The 25,299-nt window shown below is 44.3% G+C and overlaps 1 protein-coding gene across 1 annotated transcript in view; it reads left to right on the top strand.

Moving 5' to 3' along the window:
* The window catches only part of lama3 (laminin, alpha 3), a 462,187-nt gene that overhangs the window by 70,008 nt on the left and 366,880 nt on the right, over positions 1-25,299 (top strand). Inside the window, exon 3 of the mRNA XM_080194758.1 lies at positions 13,708-13,825. Coding sequence (XP_080050884.1) covers positions 13,708-13,825 — 118 coding nt within the window. The remainder of the gene's footprint in view (positions 1-13,707; positions 13,826-25,299) is intronic.

The following is a 25,299-nucleotide window of genomic DNA, read 5'->3' as shown; positions in this document are numbered from 1 at the left end:
GCCTTAGCACTTTCTCCCTCATAATGGATATTTCCTGCCACTGATCTACAGCTCCCTCCAAGACACTACACGACACCGAACCCCTCTCCTTCGTGAATACCGACACAAAGTATTCATTCAGGATCAGATGCTGGCATTGGACTGGGATAAACACAGTAAGAAGTCTCACAATGCCAAGTTAAAGTCCAACAGGTTTATTTGGTAGCAAAAGCTTTCAGCACTTCGAAAGCTAGTGGCTTTTGTTACCAAATAAACCTTCATCACCTAATGAAGGAGCAGCACTCTGAAAGCTAGTGGCTTTTGCTACCAAACAAACCTGTTGGACTTTAACCTGGTGTTGTGAGACTTCTTACTTCTATTATTAGAGTCAACCCTTTACTCCATATCAACCTTCTCTACTCTAAAGAGAACAACTCAAGTTCCTCTGATCTTTCCAGGTAACAAAAGTACACAATCCCTAGCATCATTCTAGTAAATCTCCTCCTGCACTTTCTGTAACACCTTGATATCTTTCTGAAAGTACGATGCCTAGAATTGAACTCAATGTTTTATAAAGGTTTAGCATAATTTCCTGATTGTATACATCTAATTATAAGGACAAGGATCCTATCTGATCTTTTAACAGCTTCTCAATTTGTCATGCTTTCTTAAATACTTGTGTATAAGCACCTCGGATGGCATTTTCCAGCTGCGCTCATCCCAAGGCCAGAAATTCCAGCCCGAGGTCAACAGACCTTTGCATGGTCTATCGAATTTTCTGTCCCGCCTGCTACAATTCCCGTGATGAGCTGGACGGGAAAATTCCACCCTCAAGTCTATTTCTGAATCTCCTTTAAAATTGTAACACATAGTTTATATTGTCTCCCCTCATTCTTCCTAAAATCGATCACTTCACTTTTTCTTTACATTTGCCATGCGTTGTTCGGTTCATTTCACCAGGGAACATGTGGCCACTTGCTCCACAAGTGAAACATGAGGGGCAAATTGTGATAGTGGCCTTCCAAGGCAGTCTGTCACCCACATACTAATACTATGATTTATTATAAAATAATATGAAAGATGATTCTATCGAGATTTTCTGAATAGTGAAGAGTTTTGATAGAATAAATAAAGATAGATTATTATCACTGATATGAAGGTTTGTGCCAAATGACAAAGGACACAGGTATGAGGGGATTAACAAAAGAACAGAGGGAACATTAGCAAAAAAGAGGTTGTGCAGTCAATTGTCATATCCTGGAATATACTGCCTAATATTGATTGAAGAACAGCTTTTTGATGTAAATGGGATAAATAATTGAAGGGGAATCATTTGCAGGGCTATGGGGCAAAAGCAGGGGAATGGTCTAAAGATCTAAACAGCTGAAGAGATGGCTTCCACTGATGGAGTGATGAGACACGCTCAAGAGGCCAGACTTAAAGAGACACTATCTCTGAAGATAGTGAGGCTGGAAGATTTTACAGAGATAAGGTGGGACCAGGCTATAGAAGGATTTGAAAGCAAAGCTGAGAGTTTGTAAATTAAAAATATCGAGTTTAAGAGGTTATGTTGGAACTGTATAAAACTTCAGTTAGGCCACAGCTAGAGTATAGTGTGCAGTTCTGCGAGCCACACCACAGGAAGGATGTGATAGTGTTGGAAAGGGTGCAGAGGTGATTCACCAGAAAATTGTCTGGGCTGGAGAGTTTTGGTTATGATGAGAGATTGGATAGACTGCAGTTGTTTTCCTTGGAGCTGAGGACACATAATTGAGATGTTTAAAATTATGAGGAACACAGATAGAGTAGACAGAAAGAAATATAGTAGACAGAAAGAAACCTTTCTCCTTGGTGGAGAGTTCAATGACAAGGGATCATAGATTCAAGGTAAAGGGACAAGAGTTTAAAGAGAACGTGAGGAAAAATATTTTACCCAAAGTGTGGTGGGAGCCTGGAACACAGTGTTGAAAGGGTGATGGAAGCAGAGAACTTTATAACATTTAGGAAGTATTTCAATGTGCACTTGTGATGCCAAGGCATACAAAGCTTTGGACCAAATACTGGAAAATGGGATTAGAATAGTAAGTTGCAAAAGTCTACAGGAAGTAATGTGGCAGGAACCAAAGGACATAAGAACATAAGAACTGTTGTAGGTCTGTTGTAGGTAAAATGTTAGAATCTGTGATCAAGGAGAAAATAGCGAGGCACCTTGAGGAAAATTGTTTGATAGAGCAGACGCAGCACGGTTTCGTTAAGGGGAAGTTGTGTCTGACGAATTTATTGGAGTTCTATGAGGATGTGTCTAGGGCGGTGGATAGAGGAGTGCCGGTGGATGTGGTGTTTCTTGATTTTCAGAAGGCGTTTGATAAGGTGCCGCACAAGAGGTTATTACAGAAGGTTAGAGGGCATGGAGTTGGGGGTAGGGTGTTAGCGTGGATAAAGGATTGGCTGTCAAATAGGAGGCAGAGAGTGGGGGTCAATGGGTGCTATTCGGATTGGCGGTTGGTGACTAGTGGAGTGTCCCAGGAGTCGGTGCTGGGGCCTCAGCTATTTACCATTTATATAGATGATCTGGAGGAGGGAACCGAGTGTATGGTGTCGAAATTTGCTGATGACACCAAGATTGGTGGAACGGCAAATTGTGCGGAGGGTGTGGAAAGTCTGCAGAAGGATCTAGATAGGCTGGGCGAATGGGCCAGGAACTGGCAAATGGAATTTAATGTTGGCAACTGTGAAGTTGTCCACTTTGGTAGGAATAATGGTAGGAAGGACTATTACTTACATGGCGAAAAACTGCAGCATGCGACGGTGCAGAGGGACCTTGTGCATGAGTTGCAAAAACCCAGCCTGCAGGTGCAGCAGGTGGTCAGGAAGGCTAATGGGATGCTGGCCTTCATAGTGAGGGGGATTGAATATAAAAGTAGGGAGGTCTTGCTGCAACTGTACAGGGCACTGGTGAGGCTGCAGCTGGAGTACTGTGTGCACTTTTGGTCGCTGCACTTACGCAAGGGTATTTTGGCCTTGGAGGGAGTGCAGAGAAGGTTTACTAGGCTGATACCAGAGTTGAGGGGGTTGAACTATGAGGAGAGGCTGAATAAACTAGGCTTGTACTTGTTACAGTTTAGAAGAATGAGGGGAGATCTCATTGAGACATATAAGATGATGAATGGGATGGATAGGATAGAGGTGGAGAAGCTCTTCCCGCTCAGAAAGGACAGTAGGACTAGAGGGCACAGCCTCAAGATAAAGGGGGGGCGGTTTAGAACGGAGTTGAGGAGGAACTTCTTCACTCAAAGGGTGGTGAATCTCTGGAATTCTCTGCCCGTTGAAGTGGTGGAGGCTGCCTCTCTAAATATATTTAAGACGCGGGTTGATAGGTTTTTGATAGGCAAGGGGATTAAGGGTTATGGGGAGAGGGCGGGAAAGTGGAACTGAGCCACGACAGATCAGCCATAAGAACATAAGAACATAAGAAATAGGAGCAGGAGTAGGCCATCTAGCCCTTCGAGCCTGCCCCGCCATTCAATAAGATCATGGCTGATCTGTTGTGGCTCAGTTCCACTTTCCCGCCCTCTCCCCATAACCCTTAATCCCCTCTCTTATCAAGAACCCATCAACCCGCTTCTTAAAAATATTTAGCGAGGCAGCCTCCACCACTTCAACGGGCAGAGAATTCCAGAGATTCACCACCCTTTGAGTGAAGAAGTTCCTCCTCAACTCCGTTCTAAACCGCCTCCCCTTTATCTTGAGGCTGTGCCCCCTAGTCCTACTGTCTTTTTTGAGCGGGAAGAGTCTCTCCACCTCTATCCTATCCATCCCATTCATCATCTTATACGTCTCAATGAGATCTCCCCTCATTCTTCTAAACTCTAACGAGTACAAGCCTAGTTTATTCAGCCTCTCCTCATAGCTCAATCCCCTCAACTCCGGTATCAGCCTAGTAAACCTCCTCTGCACTCCCTCCAGGGCCAAAATATCCTTGCGCAGGTGCGGCGCCCAAAACTGCACACAGTACTCCAGCTGCGGCCTCACCAATGCCCTATACAGCTGCAGCAAGACCTCCCTACTTTTATATTCAATCCCCCTCGCTATGAAGGCCAGCATCCCATTCGCCTTCCTCACCACCTGCTGCACCTGCAAGCTGGGTTTTTGCGACTCATGCACAAGGACCCCAAGGTCCCTCTGCACCGTCGCCTGCTGCAGTTGGTGGGGCAGGCTCAAAGGGCTAGATGGCCTACTCCTGCTCCTGTTTCTTATGTTCTTATGTTCTTATTATGTTTAAATTAAGGCATAGCCTTTATAGGTGAGCCCACAGAGGGGCGATGGAAGAATGAAACTTGAAACAACATTCAGTAATGATGTCATGAATCCCACCCACCAGTTGGAGAGCAGATGGGAGCCCAGTGTCTATAGGAAGCATGGCACCAATCTGAGGTAATCAGGGATTTATCAGGACAGTATGATGCCTTCCCCTGAATTAAACCCTGTGCAGTGTGGAAATCCTGCAGACCAATCAGAGACCTGTAGTACTGCATCACCATTGGAGGTGAAGGTCACTGCTGATATTGCATTAGAGCCTAGGCAGAGAATCAGTGATGGATCCTCCAGAATTAGTCAAATGGGCAGGATGAGGTCCCAGGGAGAGAGTGCAAGCTGCAAAGGAGGGACAGAGGGAAGGTCATCTGCAGGGGCTTCCTGCGGGCCCCAACTTCCCGATGCAAGCTCCCTTGATTAGTTACAGAGTGCTGTTGAGAGACAGCCAGAAGACTGCAAGCAAACATGAAAAGGTTTGCTGGCCGGCGTCCTCGGATGGCAGGACTCATGACTACCATTGGTTAAATACTAGCTATAGTGGGTGAGGCCTCAAGTGGTCCTTGATTGGTCTCTGGACAGGAAGGTTATCTACAAGCCTTCTCAATCTGTCTCAATTAGAGGAAGGTGGCAGGAACTCCATACTGCACTCTCCGCCCAATCTTAGCCCCTAGTCCCGCCCCTCAACCCAACACACCCCCAACTCTGAACTAGCCTCCCAGGTTGCTGGCATCAAATTCTGCCCTTGGGATGAGTTGGGAAATAGGCGAAAGAGTTTTGAATCAGCTAAAGTTTACACAGATGGGAGACCAGCCAGAGGAACATTGTAATAGATGGGGTTGAGTTAAAGCAGATTGAGTAAAATATTGATCCCACCACCACTTCCCCCCCCCACCCCCACATTGCAGTAATGTCAATGAGGTTTATTGTGTTACATTATTAAGAGAAAATATAGTTCCTCCTTCTTGGAAATTAATGTCTGGTACTCCTTTATTCAGTAAAATTCAAATGTCAGTGCTGCGATTCTAGCAATGTGCCAAATGGAATCAGACATCCCCCACAAGGAGGAAGGTGAGATCATTTGAAAACTCCAACATTGCCAAAGTAGTTACTGCAATAACTAATATTTGAGCACAATAACTGTAAACAATGGCCATTGTGTGATTTGGCAGCCTGTGAGTCCATTGTGTGAGGGGCTGCTTAATTTTCATTACTAAAGTGCAGTTGCAATTTCTCAAACTAATCCAGTAAATATTTAACATTCCTGTCATGTAGTGAGAAGTTCTAGCAGTTGAGACATGTAAAAAGATTATTTTATTCCAATGTAACTCATATAGGAGCCAAAATGTAATATCTTTCCAATACTTCAGTTCTAATTATGAAAGTAAATACAAAAGAAACTTTTGTAGTGATATTGGCATACACATTTATCACTGCTTTAAAACAAAAATTGAGATTGTGCATGATTTGCCAAGGAGCATATTTCATTCTGAATTTTGATATAATATTCATTATTACTTATTTAATAACAAAGTAAACATTTCAGCCAGCGTTGTTGTTATTTCTCCATTACATTTTTACAATCTTATAGATTCACTATTCCTTTGAAATAATGTTTTGTGTTTCTCTCAGTGAAAAAGGGAGTGGCACTTTGCAGGATATGAGTCGATAGAAAAATGGGTAACTGCCGGTTGATGATGGGTGAACCATGGAAACACTCCCATGGTTATATTGTGTAACTTAGGCAATGACTGACAGCCCAGTAATTTGGATTAAGGAAGGGAATTATTTATCAAACCTTTAGTAATGTGTCTAAGATGTAATATTGACAGCAGATCATTAGGCCAGATGCTAATAGAAGCCTATCTGACTGTTTTTCAGTGATGCATGCCAGTACTAAAATCAGGCAACAGTTCATGGAATGAAGAGATGCACCATGAAATGTGATGCTCCTTCTTTAGATCCACGCAAACAACATCTTGTCCTTAGCCTCCCCATTATTATTAAGTACTTGCTAGATTTTAATGCTAATTGTTCATTAAATGGGAAAGAAGCACAAAGAGATATTGGGACATACATACACATATTATTAGAAGTCAGAAATTAACAAGGTAATTAACAAGTAAGCCTAGCACTGGGGTTAATTTCTCAAGGAATAGAATTGAAATAAAGAGAGTTCATTAAAACTTCTTTAGAACATTGGTTAAGTTGCTTTTAGGAAATGTATACAGTTCTAGCTGCCATTTTACTAAAAGGATATGGAGTTTGGAGGAAGATACAAAAAATGATACCAAGGATGATCCCAGAATTGATCAGGAATAGAATGGGATATTTTCTGTAGAAAAGAGAGTGATGTGATAGAGGCCTCAAAAACCATGGGGAGGTTAACAGGGTAAAATTTCTTGCAGAAGATTTTTTGGGTGAAGTCCAAAGCTTGGGTTCAAAAGTATGATTGTCTTTAATAAATTCAATAGGAAATTCAGGACAAACTTTTTTACACAGACAGTGGTGAGAAACAGGAGCTCCACTGTGTTCTCTTAACTTCAATCCTCCTAAGACACTCTCTCTGTTCCAATTCCAGGTTATCTGGACTGCATTTGATCCTTTGTGAAGTCTGCCTCTTTGCAGCTCCCTTGTTCGGTCCATTCTTTCTTAGAATCATAGAATCCATATAGTGCAGAAGGAGGCCATTTTGCCCATCGAGTCTGCATCGACCACAGTGCCACCCAGACCCTACCCCACAATCCCATGTATTTACCCCACATATCGCTTGACACTAAACCAATCAACCTAACCTGCATATCTTTTGAGTGTGGGAGGAAACCGGAGCACCTGAGGAAACCCACGCAGACACAGGGAAAATGTGCAAACTCCACATAGACAGTGACTTGAGGCTGGAATTGAACCTGGGTCCCTGGTGCTATGAGGCAGCAGTGCTAACCACTGTGTTACTGTGCCTCGCTGGCAGTCCTGGCAGAGTTGAAAGATGTTCATTTCCCTGGTGTACTCTCTTCAACTCAAATATAACCAGTTAAATTACATTACTGTGAAATGCCTTGGAATGTTTTGATTTATTAAAGCTGCTATGTAAATGTGAGCTACTTTGCTGTGTAAATAAAAGTTAATACTTCCTATTGTCAGTGTTACAAAGCTTGCAAACTTAAACTGTGATGTTTCTCTCAATGCACTCTAAATCATTTAATACAAACTTGTGTTGTCTTATTTTATTATTGCTATCTGCCAAGTGTTTATCTTAAACTTGTCATTATACTTTAATCATCTGTAATTGTAAAATTTAGTGGCAGCCTTCAGCCTGCAGGATGGCTAATTAATGTTATTAAATGCTGCTGTCTTAACATCTTGGTGAATTTTTCTTCCTGTTATATTGCCAGAATCAACAACTCATAATTAAAGATTAGTTATTTCCATATTTCCTATACAATTTAATATTCCCCTCCTACTTTAAAAAGAAATTCAGTCGATTTATGAAGCACACTTCATTATTGCTCAAAATGTTGTGATGATTTTGAGTTCCATGGTATCATTTTCTTACTGACCATTACCCCTTACAATTAGGAATTTGCATTTTTTTGCCACATTCTTTCAGGATCTAGTAGGAACATGTAGACAGAACCAAAAGCATGTGGTGAAGGTCTTCATGCTATCATGCACCATCCAGCCAATTAATGGCCAGTAAGATGGGTTGTTCAGCACTCAGGGACAAAACCAGGCTTGAGGCAGCAGCTGCATGGTCACCTGATGCAGATGGAAGTACTGGCACAACGGGGGAGGTGATGGGGTGACATCACATTGGCATGGTTTACAATAGGTTTGCCCAGACATGGAGGTCGGTCACCAGGGATCTGTTCTGGGACCCTTGCTGTTTGTAATTTTCATAAATGACCTGGATGAGGAAGTGGAGGGATGGGTTAGTAAGTTCGCTGATGACACGGAGGTTGGTGGCGTTGTGGATAGTTGGAGGGATGTCAGAAGTTGCAGCGTGACATAGATAGGATGCAAGACTCGGCGGAGAAGTGGCAGATGGACTTCAACCCAGATAAATGTGTAGTCGTCCATTTTGGCAGGTCAAATGGGATGAAGGAGTAAAATATCAAAGGTAAGACTCTGAGCAGTGTAGAGGATCAGAAGGACCTTGGGATCCGGGTCCATTGGACTCTTAAATCGGCCTTGCAGGTAGAGGATGTGGTTAAGAAGGCGTATAGTGTACTGGCCTTCATCAATCAAGGGATTGAGTTTAGGAGTCGGGAGATAATGCTGCAGCTGTATAAGACCCTAGTTAGACCCCACTTGGAGTACTGTGCTAAGTTCTGGTCGCCTCATTACAGGAGGGATGTGAAAGGTATTGAAAGGGTGCAGAGGAGAATTACAAGGATGTTTCTTGGATTGGATGGCATGCCTTATGAGGATAGGTTGAGGGAGCTCGGTCTTTTCTCCTTGGAAAGATGAAGGATGAAAGGTGACCTGATAGAGGTGTATAAAATGTTGAGAGGTATAGATTGGGTGGATTCTCAGAGGCATTTTCCCCAGGGCTGAAATGGTTGCTATGAGAGGACACAGGTTTAAGGTGCTGGGGAGTAGGTACAGAGGAGATGTCAGGGATAGGTTTTTCACTCAGAGGATGGTGGGTGAGTGGAATCGGCTGCCGTCGGTGGTGGTGGAGGCAAATTCGATAGGGTCTTTTAAGAGACTTCTGGATGAGTACATGGGACATAATAGGATTGAGGGTTATAGGTAAGCCTAGTAGGTAGGGATATGATCGGTGCAACTTGTGAGCCGAAGGGCCTGTTTGTGCTGTAGTTTTTCTATGTGCTATGTTCTGTGAATCTGTTGAGGTGATCCCCTGGGGAGTAAAAGTGAGTATAGCCTCCAAGGGAGAGGAACATGGCCAGGTAGTGGCATGGCAATGCCCCTGACATTGCCCCTTGGCACAGGTTGGCACACTGACAGTGGAGCCTCACGGGGAAGGGAGATTTCATTAATTGTAGCGGTGGGTGGGAGCTGGGATGCCACTGTTGGCCATTTAGGTTGTGAGGGTGGATGGGTGCCTGCATTGATTGTGTTGTGGGGAATTGTGGGGAAGGATTCCGATATTCAGGGGGAAGGGGAGGTAGCAGCTTCAGTCGGGAGGGGAGGGGATGCCGTATCTGATCAGGTGGTGCAGAGGGTGGCGGGGGAGGGCGGCTTTGATCAGAGGGTGATGGATAGCGGTGAGCCCTTAAGACCTCCATTGTGTGCTGGGGTGGGGTCATTGTTTGTTCTGATCAGAGCACCTTTCGAACAGGGTTAGGCCGCACTCCCCGTATTTGACGATGTGAAATATGCCCAGCTTTTTTTTATGACAGAGTGTGTGAAAAGCTGGAGTAAAAACCAGTGTCTGTCTCTGGAGACAAACACGCTGTTTTTCTCGCCGTATCCAACATTCTGGGTGGGTTTTACTGGCTGTGCTTGCCTTGAAACTGTAAAGTCCTACATGAGGTCAACAGACTTTTCCATGGTCTGCCTCTAGCCCGCTACGATTCCTGTGGTGGGTGGAATGGAAAAATTTGCCTATCTGCCATTTTTGGTAAGATTTCTCCAAAAGTAATCATTGAGAACCCTGGCCACATGTTCAGCATCAACCTACAAATTACCATGAACATTAATGATATGCCCTATCCTTTCCTTAGTTATTTTCCTGCACTTAATGTACTGGTAAAGCACCTTTGGATTTTCTTTGATTTTACCTGCCAATATTGTTTCATACACTCTCTCTGTTTCCCTAATTTCCTTTTTTGCTTCACCACCATACTTTCTGTACACCCTTCTTCTCTCACTGGAGGAAGCTTTCCTGGAATGCAAGACTGTGTGCAATCTGGCACTGCCAGTCCGACTGGACACCCTTCTAGTTGGTGATAAAATTCTTCCCAGTCTCCCCCCCAAGCTCCCACCCAACAACTCCAAACCCTCTCCAATGAGCCTCCTGCCAGAAGCATAATCTCCTCCAGAGAGCCTCAATACTAAACTAAAAGCACAGCACATTCACACAAGCAGCAAAGTGAAAATAGCAAGATCATCAGATTTTAAGTGATGGCTAGGTGACTGGGGATATCTCCTCAGTTCTTCAAAACTGAGCAGATATATGAGACCTCAGTTTAATGTTTCATCCAAAAGGAGCATGCTAACTGGAGAGCTGTCCCTCCAGTACCAGGCTGGAGCGTTAGCCTTTTATATTCAAGGCCAGGAGTGTGATCTGAATCCAGAACTGTGTGATTCAGAGGCGAGAGTGCTGTCAACTGAGCCACAACTGACAATCTAGTAATGATTAGGTACCTGCACCCTTCTGTTCCTCTAATCATTTCATACACTTTTTCCATGCAATATATGATCTCTTTATTCCGCTTTCCAAAATTTACTATCTCTCATTTAATTACTTAGTTGTGCAGAATGCTGAGAAAAACAGATTTTGAAACTTTTCATCTTATAGTCATCAAGGCAGATGCAAGAATGCCAAATTTCAAATAGAGTAACAAATTCCAATTTATACTGTTTTGGAAGAGGATGCAGATTGATTGGCATGTTGACACTGATTGGCCCAGGCACTACCATGGGGAATGTGTAAGGAGACTATTGATAAACAGAGAATACCTGCAAAATTCTAAGGGCAGGGTGACCCCGGTATTCTCATGTAAGAGTCCCAAAGCTCTTACGTGACCTTTGAGGAATAATTAAAAAGACCAATGAAGTTGAAGAATAATTAAAAAGGCCAATGGAATGCTGAGAGGAACCGAACAGCTAAGAACATTGAATACAGGAGTTGGGACGTCATGTTAAGTTGTACAAGACATTGATAAGGCCACACTTGGAATACTGTGTGCAATTCTGGTCACCCTATTATAGAAAGGATATTATTGAACTAGAAAGAATGCAGAAAAAATTTACTAGGATGCTACCGGGACTTGATGGACTGAGTTATAACGAGAGGCTGAATAGACTGGGACTTTTTTCTCTGGACCGTAGAAGGGTGACTTTATAGAGGTCTATAAAATAATGAGGGGCATAGACCAGGTAGATAGTCAATATCTTTTCCCAAAGGTATGGGGAGTCTAAAACTAGAGGGCATAGGCTTAAGGTGAGAGGGGAGAGATACAAAAGTGTCCAGAGGGGCAATTTTTTCACACAGAGGGTGGTGGGTGTCTGGAACAAGCTGCCAGAGGTAGAACGTAAGAACATAAGAAATAGGAGCAGGACTAGGCCATCTAGCCCTTTGAGCCTGCCGCGCCATTCAGTAAGATCATGGCTGATCTGAAGTGGATCAGTTCCACTTTCCCGCCTTCTCTCCATAACCCTTAATTCCCCTGTCTATCAAAAACCTATCTACCCGTGACTTAAATATATTTAGCGAGGTAGCCTCCACCACTTCAATGGGCAGAGAATTCCAGAGATTCACCACCCTTTGAATGAAGAAGTTCCTCCTCAACTCCGATCTAAACTACACCCCCCTTATCTTGAGGCTGTGTCCTCTAGTCCTGCTATCCTTTCTAAGTGGGAAGAATCTCTCTACCTCTACCCTATCCATCCCCTTCATTACCTTATACATCTCTATAAGATCCCCCCTCATCCTTCTAAACTCCAACGAGTACAGACCCAGTCTATTGAGTCTCTTTTCATAGTCCAACCCCCTCATCTCCGGTATCAGCCTAGTGAACCTCCTCTGCACTCCCTCCAAGGCCAATATATCCTTCTGCAAGTGCGGCAACCAAAACTGCACACAGTATTCCAGCTGTGGCCTCACCAGTACCCTGTACAGTTGCAGCAAGACCTCCCTACTTTTATATTCTATCCCCCTCGCTATAAAGGCCAACATCCCATTCACCTTCTTGATCACCTGCTGCACCTGCAGACTGGGTTTTTGCGACGCAGACTGGGTTTTTGTAGTCGAAGCAGGTACAATTTTATCTTTTTAAAAGCATTTGAATAGTTATGTGGGTAAGATGGCTATAGAGGGATATGGACCAAATGCAGGCAATTGTGATTAGCTTAGGCGTTTTAAAAAAAAGGCGGCATAGACAAGTTGGGCCAAAGGGCCTGTTTCCATGCTGTGAATCTCTTTGACTCTCTGACTCTGTAAGTAAGGATGTTATGCTTTATGCATACAAGACATTGGTAAGAACACATCTTGATTACTGTGTGCAGTTTTGGTCTTATTTTAGAAAGAATGTAAATGCATTGGAGGTGGCTCAGTTTACTAGATTGATATCTGGAATGAGCTGGTTGTCTTATGAGGAAAAGTTGGACAGACTGGGCAAACAGTAGAGGCTACTGGATTGTAGAAGAATGAGGGGTGACTTGATTGAAGTATGTAAGATCCTGAATAATCTTGACAAGTTGAATGAGGAAAAGATATTTCCCTTGTGGGTGAGCCCAGAACTAGGGGGCATTGTTCTAAAATTAGGAGTTGAACACTAGGTCAAATTATTTCATTGAAAGGGTTTGCGACTTTAGAACTCTGCTTTAGAAGGCAGTGGAGTCAGGTCATTGAATATTTTTAAGGTGGAAATAGATAGATCCTTGTTAGGCAAGAGAATTAGACGTTTATGGGAGTAGATGGGAAGTGTGGAACTTGAAACCCAAACAGGTCAGCCATGATCATATTGAATTGCAGTGGAGCCTTGATGGGCAGAATGGCCTACTTCTGTTTCTACTTTGTGAGTTTGTATGTTTCCCAGGCTTCTGTTTAATTCTAAAATGTGCAATGCCTCATTCTGAATAAAACAAAAGCCTGGGAAACAAAAGTTCCTTGGTGCATTCCCCATGGCAACACTTTGGCCAACCAGAATTGACTTGCCAATTAATGTGCAATCTGTTCTCATAGAATGCAAATTGTTTCCCTTGGAAATTTATTGAAATAGAAAATTTCTAAACTGAGACCAGAACACATAGCTGTATGTCGTCGATGCTTAACTGCTCTCTGCAAGCTACTTAGTTAAAGGGCAGTTAGAGATGGACAACTAGTGACTGGCCTAACCAGCAATAATCATATCTCATGTTTCAATAAAGGAAAAAATACTGTAAGAATTGGAAGAAATGTTATAATTATAACAGGCAAATGCCATCTCGACACTCAGAATTTCTAACTGAATGAGTACAATTCTGGATAAATTATTGTTAATCATCAGTTTGTAAAATCAGCAGGTGGTTTGTCTATTGGAATAATTTTAACTTAAGAAATAGGAGCAGGAGTAGGCCTTCGAGTCCTTCGAACTTAATCATTGTTTCAATTCAAAAACTTCAGAAAAACTCAAATATAATAACTGATAATGGATACAAATACAATCACAAAATCTGGCAAATGGTAAGTATTTTTGTTTGCAAGTACTGTTGTATTAATATTAATAAATACATTTGTCTTCTTAACAGCTTTTTCATGTGGCTTATATTCTTATCAAGTTTGCCAATTCTCCACGTCCTGACCTTTGGGTACTTGAAAGATCAGTTGACTTTGGAAGATCCTACAACCCGTGGCAGTACTTTGCTCGTAAGTCTCACAAGTTTTAAATTCAGGATTTTACTTTGTTCTCTTTATGCTTTTACAAACTGGGAGTCCTTCCAAGGTTCAATTTGAGTTTCTGCTCTGAATCAAAAACATAATATTTTGGATGCTGGAAATTTGAACTAAAAACACAAAATTGTTGGCAACAGTCAGGAGGTCAGGCAGCATCTGCGGAGAGAAACAGATTTAATGGCCACCACCTAGCAGTCCTGTTAGCCGTGGGTGCAAATCTCATAATGGCTGCTAATCTTGGCAAGACCTCAGTTTGAGATCTTAGCCGCTCCCTATGTAATCAGGTTTGTGCCCAAAAGGAGTGTGAACCCGATTGCCATAAATTTAGTAAATTTAAATGTGATTACTGGGCTTGGCACTATAATGTCCATTTGCAATGCATCCTCTCCCCACCACCCCCTTATGCCCCAGCACACCCTCGCCGAACAGTGTGATGCCACACCAGCATGAATCACTACTGGCTTTCAAAAGTAAAAGCTAGTCATGACGACCATGTCAGGGGAGTGGAGGTGCTGTAGGCCCCAGGGGCTGAAGGACAATGCCAGCATTGCTCCCTGTATCCTGGCAATGCCCCTGGACAGTGCCAAGGGGGCTTTGGCATATGGAGCTACTCTGCTTCATGGGGGTGGTTCCCCTTATGTGTAGTGGGGGGGTGAGTGGGAGAGAGGAGAGCCCTGGTGCCTGCAAGGTCGGGGTAGGAAGAGGGGAGATCCCTGAAGCCAACGAGAAGGGGAAGAAGGGAGACCCCCACCAGCTGTGAGATGAGGGAGCGGGGAGAGCCCTCAAGCTTGGGGGAGGGGAAGGCTGATCTCTGTAGGAGGTAGAAGCAGTCTTACTTTTAACTTTGAAATCAGGGTAATCTTTAAAAAGGCACTTCGATCTCAGAATCCCAACATGTTTTGGATCTGCCCATCCAGCTGGCTGTGTGACCTCGCCAGCACTCTGGAATTCACAGAGTGCTGTTAAATCAGTCCAGAAAAGGCATCTGTGAAGTCGTCAAGTGTCACAGTTTTATCACCTGATTCAACACTGCAATTTTGGGAAAATCGCACCCAATGTTTCAGTTCGATGCCTTTTCCTAATTGATCTGATATGTGGGGCCACATCTTGCATCCTGACTAGGAAAACCCATGTAAGGTGGCTGACAATGGATTTGTGGGGATTGTGGATTGGAGTAGGGTATGGGAGAGGGTAGGGAGACTCCAAAATTTAAATGTCTCAGTCAATTTCTATTGATTGCAACTTTGACTGGTGTGGGAAACTTGGTGAGTGGTTATCCAATGCACATTCAAAATGACACCTGCCTCACTTCTGAAGCTTTTTGTATTGGATATCTTCAGCAAAGCAGATGGGTACACAAACCTTGTGTTCAGTCAGTCAGTTCATGAGCTTCGGGAAAGATTGTTGTGGAGTTCGGAAATTTTTGACATGTAAATTTAAAAGCGTGGTAAACTTCAAATGGTGCTATTAAATGTTGTATGGCAACTTAAGTCTGTATTTATTGCAGTGGTTGATCAAGGGGCTTTGCCTTTAAAGTGAGAGATTATTAAATTGAAAAATATTGTTTAAGTGTTCAGATACCTTAGAGTACTTTCTACAATGGACATATGGTTCTTATACATTTACACATATTGAAAATCATATTACAAAGAACAAAGAACAGTACAGCACAGGAAAAGACCCTTCGGCCCTCCAAACCTGCACCGATCACTTTGTCCAATCTAGACCCGTATCGCTGTAACCCCCGCCTGTTCATGTGTCTATCGAGATAAGTCTTAAATACCGCTGTTGTGTCTGCCTCAACCATCTACTTGGCAGTGCATTCCAAGCCCCCACCACTCTCTGTGTAAAAAAAAATTCTCACGTATCTCGACTGAACCATTCTCCTCTTACCTTGAACTTGTGCCCCTTTTGTAATTGCCATTTCTCCCCTGGGGAAAAAAGAAGCTTCCAATTGTTCACCTTATCTGTGACCCCCTTAATTTTATAAACTTCTATCAGGTCGCCCCCTCAGCCTCAGTCTTTCCAGGGAGAACAATCCCAGTTTATTCAGTCTGTCCTCAAAGCTAACACCTTCCGTATCAGACAACATCCTAGTAAACCTTTTCTATACTCCCTTCAAAGCCTCCACATCCTTCTAGTAGTGTGGCAACCAAAATTGGACGCAGTATTCCAAATGTGGCCAAAGCAATGTTTTATGTAACTATAACATAGTTTGCCAACTTTTATACTCGATGCTGCGTCTGATGAAGGCAAGCAGGTCATATTCTTTCATCACCACTTTTTCCATCTGTGCTGCCACTTTCAAGGATCTGTAGACCTGTAATCTCAGCTGTCTCTGTATGTCTACGTTCCTGATGGCTCTGCCATTTATTTTCATAGAATCACAGAAAAACTACTTCGGCCCACAAGTTGCGCCGATCATATCTCTACCTACTAGGCTTACCTATAAGCCTCAATCCTATTAAGTCCCATGTACTCATCCAGAAGTCTCTTAAAAGACCCTATCGAATTTGCCTCCACCACCACCGACGGCAGCCGATTCCATGCACCCACTACCCGCTGAGTGAAAAACTTACCCCTGACATCTCCTCTGTACCTACTCCCCAGCACCTTAAACCTGTGTCCTCTTGTGACAGCCATTTCAGCCCTAGGGAAAAGCCTCTGAGAATCCACCTGATCAATACCTCTCAACATCTTATACACCTCTATCAGGTCCCCTTTCATCCTTCGTCTCTCCAAGGAGAAAAGATCGAGCTCTCCCAACCTATCCTCATAAGCCATGCCACTCAATCCAGGTGACATCTTTGTAAATCTCCTCTGCACCCTTTCAGTAGCCTCCACATCCTTCCTGTAATGAGATGACCAGAACTGAGCACAGTACTCCAAGTGGGGTGTGAACATAAGAACATAAGAAATAGGAGCAGGAGTAGGCCATCTAGCCCTTCAAGCCTGCCCTGCCATTCAATAAGATCATGGCTGATCTGAAGTGGCTCAGTTCCACTTTCCCGCTTTGTCCCCATAACCCTTAATCCCCTTGCCTACCAAAAACCTATCTACCCACGTCTTAAATATATTTAGCGAGGTAGCCTCCACCACTTCAACGGGAAGAGAATTCCAGAGATTCACCATCCTTTGAGTGAAGAAGTTCCTCCTCAACTCCGTTCTAAACCGCCCCCCCTTTATCTTGAGGCTGTGCCCTCTAGTCCTACTGTCCTTTCTGAGCGGGAAGAGCTTCTCCACCTCTATCCTATCCATCCCATTCATCATCTTATATGTCTCAATGAGATCCCCCCTCATCCTTCTAAACTCTAACGAGTACAAGCCCAGTCTGTTCAGCCTCTCCTCATAGCTCAACCCCCTCAACTCCGGTATCAGCCTAGTGAAGCTCCTCTGCACTCCCTCCAAGGCCAAAATATCCTTGCGCAAGTGCGGCGACCAAAATTGCACACAGTACTCCAGCTGCGGCCTCACCAGTGCCCTGTACAGTTGCAGCAAGACCTCCCTACTTTTATATTCAATCCCCCTTGCTATGAAGACCAGCATCCCATTTGCCTTCCTGACCACCTGCTGCACCTGTAGGCTGGGTTTTTGCACAAGGATCCCCAGGTCCCTCTGCACCGTAGCATGCTGCAGCTTTTCGCCCTGTAAGTAGTAGTCCTTCCTACTATTATTCCTACCAAAGTGGATAACCTCACACTTGCCAACATTGTATTCCATCTGCCAGGTCCTCGCACACTTGCTCAGCCTATCTAGATCCCTCTGCAGACTTTCCACACTCTCCACACAATTTGCTGTTCCACTTATCTTTGTGTCATCGGCAAATTTCAACACCTTACACTCGGCTCCCTCCTCCAGATCATCTATATAAATGGTAAATAGCTGAGGCCCCAGCACCGATCCCTGGGGCACTCTACTAGTCACCAACCGCCACTCCGAATAGCACCCATTGACACCCACTCTCTGCCTCCTATTTGACAGCCAATCCCCTATCCACGCTAACACCTTACCCCCAACTCCATGCCTCCTAACCTCTGTAACAACCTTTTGTGCGGCACCTTGTCAAACGCCTTCTGAAAATCGAGAAACGCCACATCCAACGGTTCCCCTCTATCCACCGCACTAGACACATCCTCATATAATTCCAATAAATTCGTCAGACACAACTTCCCCTTAACGAATCCGTGCTGCGTCTGCTCTATCAAACCATTCTTCTCAAGATGCCTCGCTATTTTCTCTTTGATTACAGATTCAAGCATTTTTCCAACTACAGATGTTAAACTAACCGGCCTATAATTCCCTGCCTTTTGCCTGCTACCCTTTTTAAACAGCGGCGTAACATTAGCCGTTTTCCAATCTTCTGGCACTTCCCCGGAATCCAGCGAATTTTGGTAAATAATCACTAAGGCATCCACTATCACCTCTGCCATTTCCTTCAGAACCCTGGGATGCATTCCATCCAGTCCTGGGGACTTGTCCACCTTCAGTCCCATTAGTCTATCAGGCACTACCTCTCTAGTGACAGTAATCGCATTCAGGCCCTCAACTCGTACCATCCTTCTATCTTTAATATCCGGCAAATTACTCGTGTTCTCCTCCGTGAAGACTGAGGCAAAAAACTTATTTAAATCCTCAGCCATTTCCTCATCTCCCAACGCTAAATCCCCCCTCTCATCCTCTAAGGGTCCAACATTCACTCTACATAAGAACATAAGAACATAAGAAATAGGAGCAGGAGTAGGCCATCTGGCCCTTCGAGCCTGCCCCGCCATTCAATAAGATCATGGCTGATCTGTCGTGGCTCAGTTCCACTTTCCCGCCCTCTCCCCATAACCCTTAATCCCCTCTCTTATCAAAAACCCATCAACCCGCTTCTTAAAAATATTTAGCGAGGCAGCCTCCACCACTTCAACGGGCAGAGAATTCCAGAGATTCACCACCCTTTGAGTGAAGAAGTTCCTCCTCAACTCCGTTCTGAACCGCCCCCCCTTTATCTTGAGGCTGTGCCCCCTGGTCCTACTGTCTTTTTTGAGCGGGAAGAGTCTTTCCACCTCTATCCTATCCATCCCATTCATCATCTTATACGTCTCAATGAGATCTCCCCTCATTCTTCTAAACTCTAACGAGTACAAGCCTAGTTTATTCAGCCTCTCCTCATAGCTCAACCCCCTCAACTCCGGTATCAGCCTAGTAAACCTCCTCTGCACTCCCTCCAAGGCCAAAATATCCTTGCGCAGGTGCGGCGCCCAAAACTGCACACAGTACTCCAGCTGCGGCCTCACCAATGCCCTATACAGCTGCAGCAAGACCTCCCTACTTTTATATTCAATCCCCCTCGCTATGAAGGCCAGCATCCCATTCGCCTTCCTGACCACCTGCTGCACCTGCAGGCTGGGTTTTTGCGACTCATGCACAAGGACCCCGAGGTCCCTCTGCACCGTCGCCTGCTGCAGTTTTTCGCCACGTAAGTAATAGTCCTTCCTACCATTCTTCCTACCAAAGTGGACCACCTCACACTTGCCAACATTAAATTCCATTTGCCATTTCCTGGCCCATTCGCCCAGCCTATCTAGATCCTTCTGCAGACTCTCCACACCCTCCACACAATTTGCCTTTCCCCCAATCTTGGTGTCATCAGCAAATTTCGACACCCTACACTCGGTTCCCTCCTCCAGATCATCTATATAAATGGTAAATAGCTGAGGCCCCAGCACCGACCCCTGGGGCACCCCACTAGTCACCAACCGCCAATCCGAATAGCACCCATTGACCCCCACTCTCTGCCTCCTATTTGACAACCAATCCTCTATCCACGCTAACACCCTACCCCCAACTCCATGTCCTCTGACCTTCTGCAGTAACCTCTTGTGAGGTACCTTATCAAACGCCTTCTGAAAATCCAGAAAGACCACATCCACCGGCTCTCCTCTATCCACCGCCCTAGACACATCCTCTAGTCAGCCTCCTCGTCTTTATATATTTGTAAAAACTCTTACTGTCCTTTTTTATATTTAGTGCTAGTTTAGCTTCATAGTCTATCCTTCCTTTCATTATTAACTTCTTAGTCATTCTTTGTTGATTTTTAAATTTTTCCCAATCTTCTAATCGCCCACTACTTTTAGCCACTCTGAACGCATCAGCTTTTAATTTAATACTCTCCTTTATTTCTTTTGATAACCACGGCTGGTTATCCCTTCTCCTACATTCCTTCTTTACTATTGGAATATATTTCTGCTGAGTACCGAGAAAGATCTCCTTAAAGATCCTCCACTGTTCCTCTGCCGTCCTACCAACCAATCTGCGCCCCCAATCTACATTCACCAATTCCTCTCTCATCCTATTGTACTCCCCTCTGTTCAAACAGAGGACACAGGTTCGGGACCCTACTTTCTCATCCTCCATCTGCATCAAAAACTCAATCGTACAATGATTGCTCATCCCAAGAGGATCCCTCACAAGAAGATCCCTAATTAGACCTGCCTATTTGCACAACACCAGATCTAAGATAGCTCGCTCCCTCGTAGGTTCCGTCACATACTGTTCAAGAAAGCTATCCCGACAGCATTCCAAGAACTCTTCCTCAAGCCCACCACGTCGGACTTGGGTCAACCAATCAATATGCAGATTAAAATCCCCCATAATTATCGCCATTCCATTTCTGCACGCATCATTTATTTGCTTGTTTATAGCCCGCCCCACCTCTAAATTATTATTTGGGGGCCAATAGACCACACCCACCAGCGTCTTCCTCCCCTTACTATTCCTTATCTTCACCCACAACGATTCCACGTTTTGCTCTGGAGCCTATCTCTTCCCTTACTACCGCCCTGATATTATCCTTAATTAACAGAGCTACCCCACCCCCTTTTTCCTCCCGACTATCCTTCCTAAACACTTGATACCCCTGGACATTTAGCTCCCAGTCCCTGTCGCCCTGCAACCACATTTCCATAATGGCCACCAGATCATATCCATTTGTGCTGATCTGTGCCATCAGCTCATTCACTTTGTTCCGAATGCTTCGTGCATTCAGGTAAAGTGTCTTTATACCAGCCTTTATCCGGACCTTATTTGAAGGAACGCTACTAACCTTTCTCATGTCCCCTACTCTCTTTATTATTGGGACATCCCCAACATTTTCACGCACCTGTACCCTCTCTTTTACTTCAGATATTGTAATTTCTCCCCCCCACCCCCCCTTCAATTAGTTTAAAGGCCTATCTACAGTCCTAGTTATACGATTCACCAGGACTCTGGTCCCAGCACAGACTAAGACCATCCCATTTGAACAGGTCCCACCTGCCCCAATACCGATGCCAATGCCCCATAAATTCAAACCCATTCCTCCCACACCAATCCCTGAGCCACCCATTCAAGTCTTTAATCCTATTTACCCTGCGCCCATCTGTATGTGGTTCAGGTAGAAATCCAGAGATAACCACCTTGTTGGTTCTGCTTTTTAATTTCATTCCCAGCTTTGCATACTCCCTCTGTAGATCCTTAGTTCCCATTTTGCCTATGTCGTTGGCACCCACATGTACCACAACGACCGGATTCTCACCCTCCCACTCCAGGTTCCTCTGCAGCCCAGATGAGACATTCTGGACCCGAGCACCAGGCAGACAACACACCCTTCTGTATTCTTTATCATTGTCACAAAGGACAGTGTCTATACCCCTAACTACACTATCCCCAATTACCACTACATTCCTCTTTACTTCTTCCTCTTTGTCCTGTGTCTGCACCACTGTACCATGGGCAGTTTACTCGTCAACCTTGCAGCCCTCATTCTTGTCCACACTGGGAGCAAGAACCTCAAACCTGTTGTTCAGATTCAGGGGATGAGGCCTTTGGGTCCCCCCATCCTTCCTCCCCACTCCTCTCTCCTTCCTCTCACCATTCCTCCCCATTCCCCCTTCCTTCCTCTCACTCTTCCTCCCCACTCCCCCCTCCTTCCTCTCACCATTACTCCCCTCAGCAGCACCCTCTTGTTCCTGACCCTCAGAGTTAGCCAGTCTAGGGGGTGTGAATCTCTCTTGTACTCTATTATCCAGTTTACACTCCCTCTCTCTGATGAGCCTCAGTGTCTGAAGCTCAGAGTTCAGTTTGTCTACTTTGAGCTGGAGCTCTTCAAGCAACCAACACTTACTGCAGACATGGTCACTGGGAAGGACCTTGGGGTCCACCAGCTCCCACATCATACAGAAACAGCACATTACATGTCCCTCCATCCCAGTCTCCTAGTGAATTCTAAACACAGTTAAGAATTTAGACTTACCTTGCCCTTTTCTCCCTAGCCCTGTGATCCAAACCCCTTACAGCTCACTCTGCTGCCCGCTCCCGACGCTGCCCGCTGTCTACAGCAATCTTGCTTTTATACTTTGCGTGGTAAAAAAAATCCCTTCCCACAAAGCCCCGTGGCCCACTTCCTGTCTAACTTTTAAAGCAGAAATACTGTTAAAAAGCCCACGAAAATCTTTACAAAGGTAATCGCTTACCTTTACTCTGTGCAACCTTCTCCCCATTAGAGGGTTGGACAGAGAGAAATTTGTTAAGTGTATTCAGGAGGAATTTCTCATTCAGTATGTGGATGGCCCGACTGGGGCAGGGGCAAAACTTGACCTCCTCTTGGGAAATAAGGAAGGGCAGGTGACAGATATGTTAGTGAGGGATCACTTCGGGACCAGTGACCATAATTCCATTAGTTTTAAGACAGCCATGGAGAATTAGATCTGTCCCAAAAGTTAAAATTCTGAACTGGGGCAAGGCCAATTTTGATGATATCAGGCAGGAATTTTCAAAAGTTAATTGGGGGAATCTGTGGGAAGGAAAGGGGATGTCTGGTAAGTGGCATGCTTTCAAAAGTGTGTTAACCGGTGTTCAGGGTAAATACATTCTCCATAGAGTGAAGGGCAAGGCTCGCAGAAGTAAGGAACCCTGAATGACTTGGGTTATTGAGGCCCTGGTCAAGAAGAAGAAAGAAGCACATGACATGCATAGGCAGCGGGAATCAAGTGAATCCCTTAAAGAATATAGGGGGTGTAGGAGTAGAGTTAAGAGAGAAATCAGAAGGGTAAAAAGAGGACAGAAGACTGTTTTGACAGATAAGACAAAAGAGAATCCAAAGAGCTTCTACAAATACATAAAGGGCAAAAGAATAACTAGGGAGAGAGTAGGGCCTCTTAAGGATCAACAAGGTCATCTATGTGTGGATCCACAAGAGATGGGTAAGATCATAAATGAATATTTCTCATCAGTATTCACTGTTGAGAAAAGCATGGATCTTAGGGAACTTGGGGAAATAAATAGTAATGTCTTGAGGAGCGTACATCGCAAGAGGTGCTGGAAGTCTTAAAGCACATCAAGGTAGATAAATCCCTGATGAAGTGTATCCCAGGGCATTGTGGGAAGCTAGGGAGGAAATTGTGGGTCCTCTTGCAGAGATATTTGAGGAGCCTAAAGATTGGCAAGTGGCAAATGTTGTGCCTTTGTTTAAAAAGGGCTGTAGAGAAAATACTGGGAACTACAGGCCAATGAGCCTCACATCTGCGGTGGGTAAGTTGTTAGAAGGTATTTTGAGAGACAGGATCTACAGGCATTTAGAGTCACAAGGACTGATTAGGGACAGTCTGCATGGCTTTGTGAGTGGAAAATCATGCCTCACAAATTTGATTTTTGAAGGGGTAACCAAGAAGGTAGATGAGGGCAGTGCAGTTGATGTTTTCTACATGGACTTCAGCAAGGCCTTTGACAAGGTACCGCATGGCAGGTTGTTGCATAAGGTTAAATCTCATGGGATCCAGGGTGTGGTATCTAAATGGGTACAAAATTGGCTTCTTGACAGAAACCAGAGGGTGTTATAGAGAGTTGTTTTCCGACTGGAGGTATGTCTCAGGGGTCAGTGCTGGGTCCACTGTTATTTATCATTTATATTAATGATTTGGATGAGAATGTAGGAGGCATGGTTAGTAATTTTGCAGATGACACCAAGATTGGTGGCATAATGGACCGTGAAGAAAGTTATCTCCAAATGCAGCAGGATCTTGATCAATTGGGCCAGTGGGCTGACATATGGCAGATGGAGTTTAATTTAGACAAATGCGAGGTGATGCATTTTGATAGATTGAACCAGGGCAGGACTCAGTTAATGGTAGGGTGCTGGGGAGAGTTACAGAACAAAGAGACCTAGGGGTACATGTTCATAGCTCCTCGAAAGTGGAATCACAGGTGGACAGAGTGGTGAAGAAGGCATTCGGCATGCTTGGTTTCATTGGTCAGAACATCGAATACAGGAGTTGGGATGTTGTGTTGAAGTTGTACAAGACATTGGTAAGGCCACACTTGGAATACGGTGTGCAATTCTGGTAATCCTATTATAAAAAATATATTACTAAACTAGAAAGAGTGCAGAAAAAGTTTACTAGGATGCTACTGGGTGATGAGTGTCTGGAACAAGCTACCAGAAGTAGTAGTAGAGGTGGGTACAATTTTGTCTTTTAAAAAGCATTTAAATAGTTACATGGGTACGATGGGTATAGAGGGATATGGGTCAAATGCAGGCAATTGGGATTAGCTTTGGGGTTTTAAAAAAGAAGGGTGGCGTGGACAAGTTGGGCTGAAGGGCCTGTTTCCATGCTGTGAGCCTCTGTGACCTTTTGGCTGTTTGTTTGATTGACAGTTCCGTGAGCTCCTTGGAGGATCAATGTTTTTCAAATGGAGTTTGAATAGATGATCGTTTATTTAGTTAATTAGAAGATCAAACACTCCTCAGTGTTCTTTTAGTGCTCGTGAGTCCTGTCCATAGCAGCTGGTGGGTGAGTGATTATAGAGACTTCACAGGAGTTATGGAGAATAAAGGATAAATTGGTGGGAAGGTATGAGATGGGGTGAGAGGTGAGGGAGGAGTCTAAGTCTAACAGGAGTATCCAGAATAAACCCACTCAGACACGGGGAGAACGTGCAGACTCCACACAGACACACACCCATGGCCGGAATTGAATCCGCGTCTCTGGTGTTGTGAGGCAGCAATGTGCTACCGTGCCACTGTGCCTTTAGCAGTTTTGCTCCTTTTTGAATATTGAAACCAAGCTATAATACTGTTCCAAAACATGAAATTTGATGAGAAATTTGTTTATGCAGCAAGTTGTTGCGGTCTGGAATTGCTGCCTGAATGAATAATGGAAGCAGACTAATGAGTAACTTCCAAAAGCAATTTGGATAAATACTTGAAAGAGAAAATCATGCAGGACTCTGGGGAAGGAGTAGGGAAATGGAGTTAATTGGATAATTCTTTCAAAGTGCGAAAATCAGACAATGAGTTAAAATGGTTCGCTTCTCTATGATTCTATGTAATCCTGTAATAGATAAAATTTTTGTGTGTTTCAAAGGTTTTACAAAACAAAGGCATGTTTTAATCTCTCCATTATTAGAACTGGAATAGGCAAATC

Source organism: Carcharhinus amblyrhynchos, chromosome 8 (assembly GCF_965287045.1).
Source record: "Carcharhinus amblyrhynchos chromosome 8, sCarAmb.v2.hapA, whole genome shotgun sequence".
Lineage (NCBI taxonomy): Eukaryota > Metazoa > Chordata > Chondrichthyes > Carcharhiniformes > Carcharhinidae > Carcharhinus > Carcharhinus amblyrhynchos.
The sequence above is the reverse complement of the archived record's forward strand: the minus strand, read 5'-3'. Positions and strand labels throughout refer to the sequence as shown.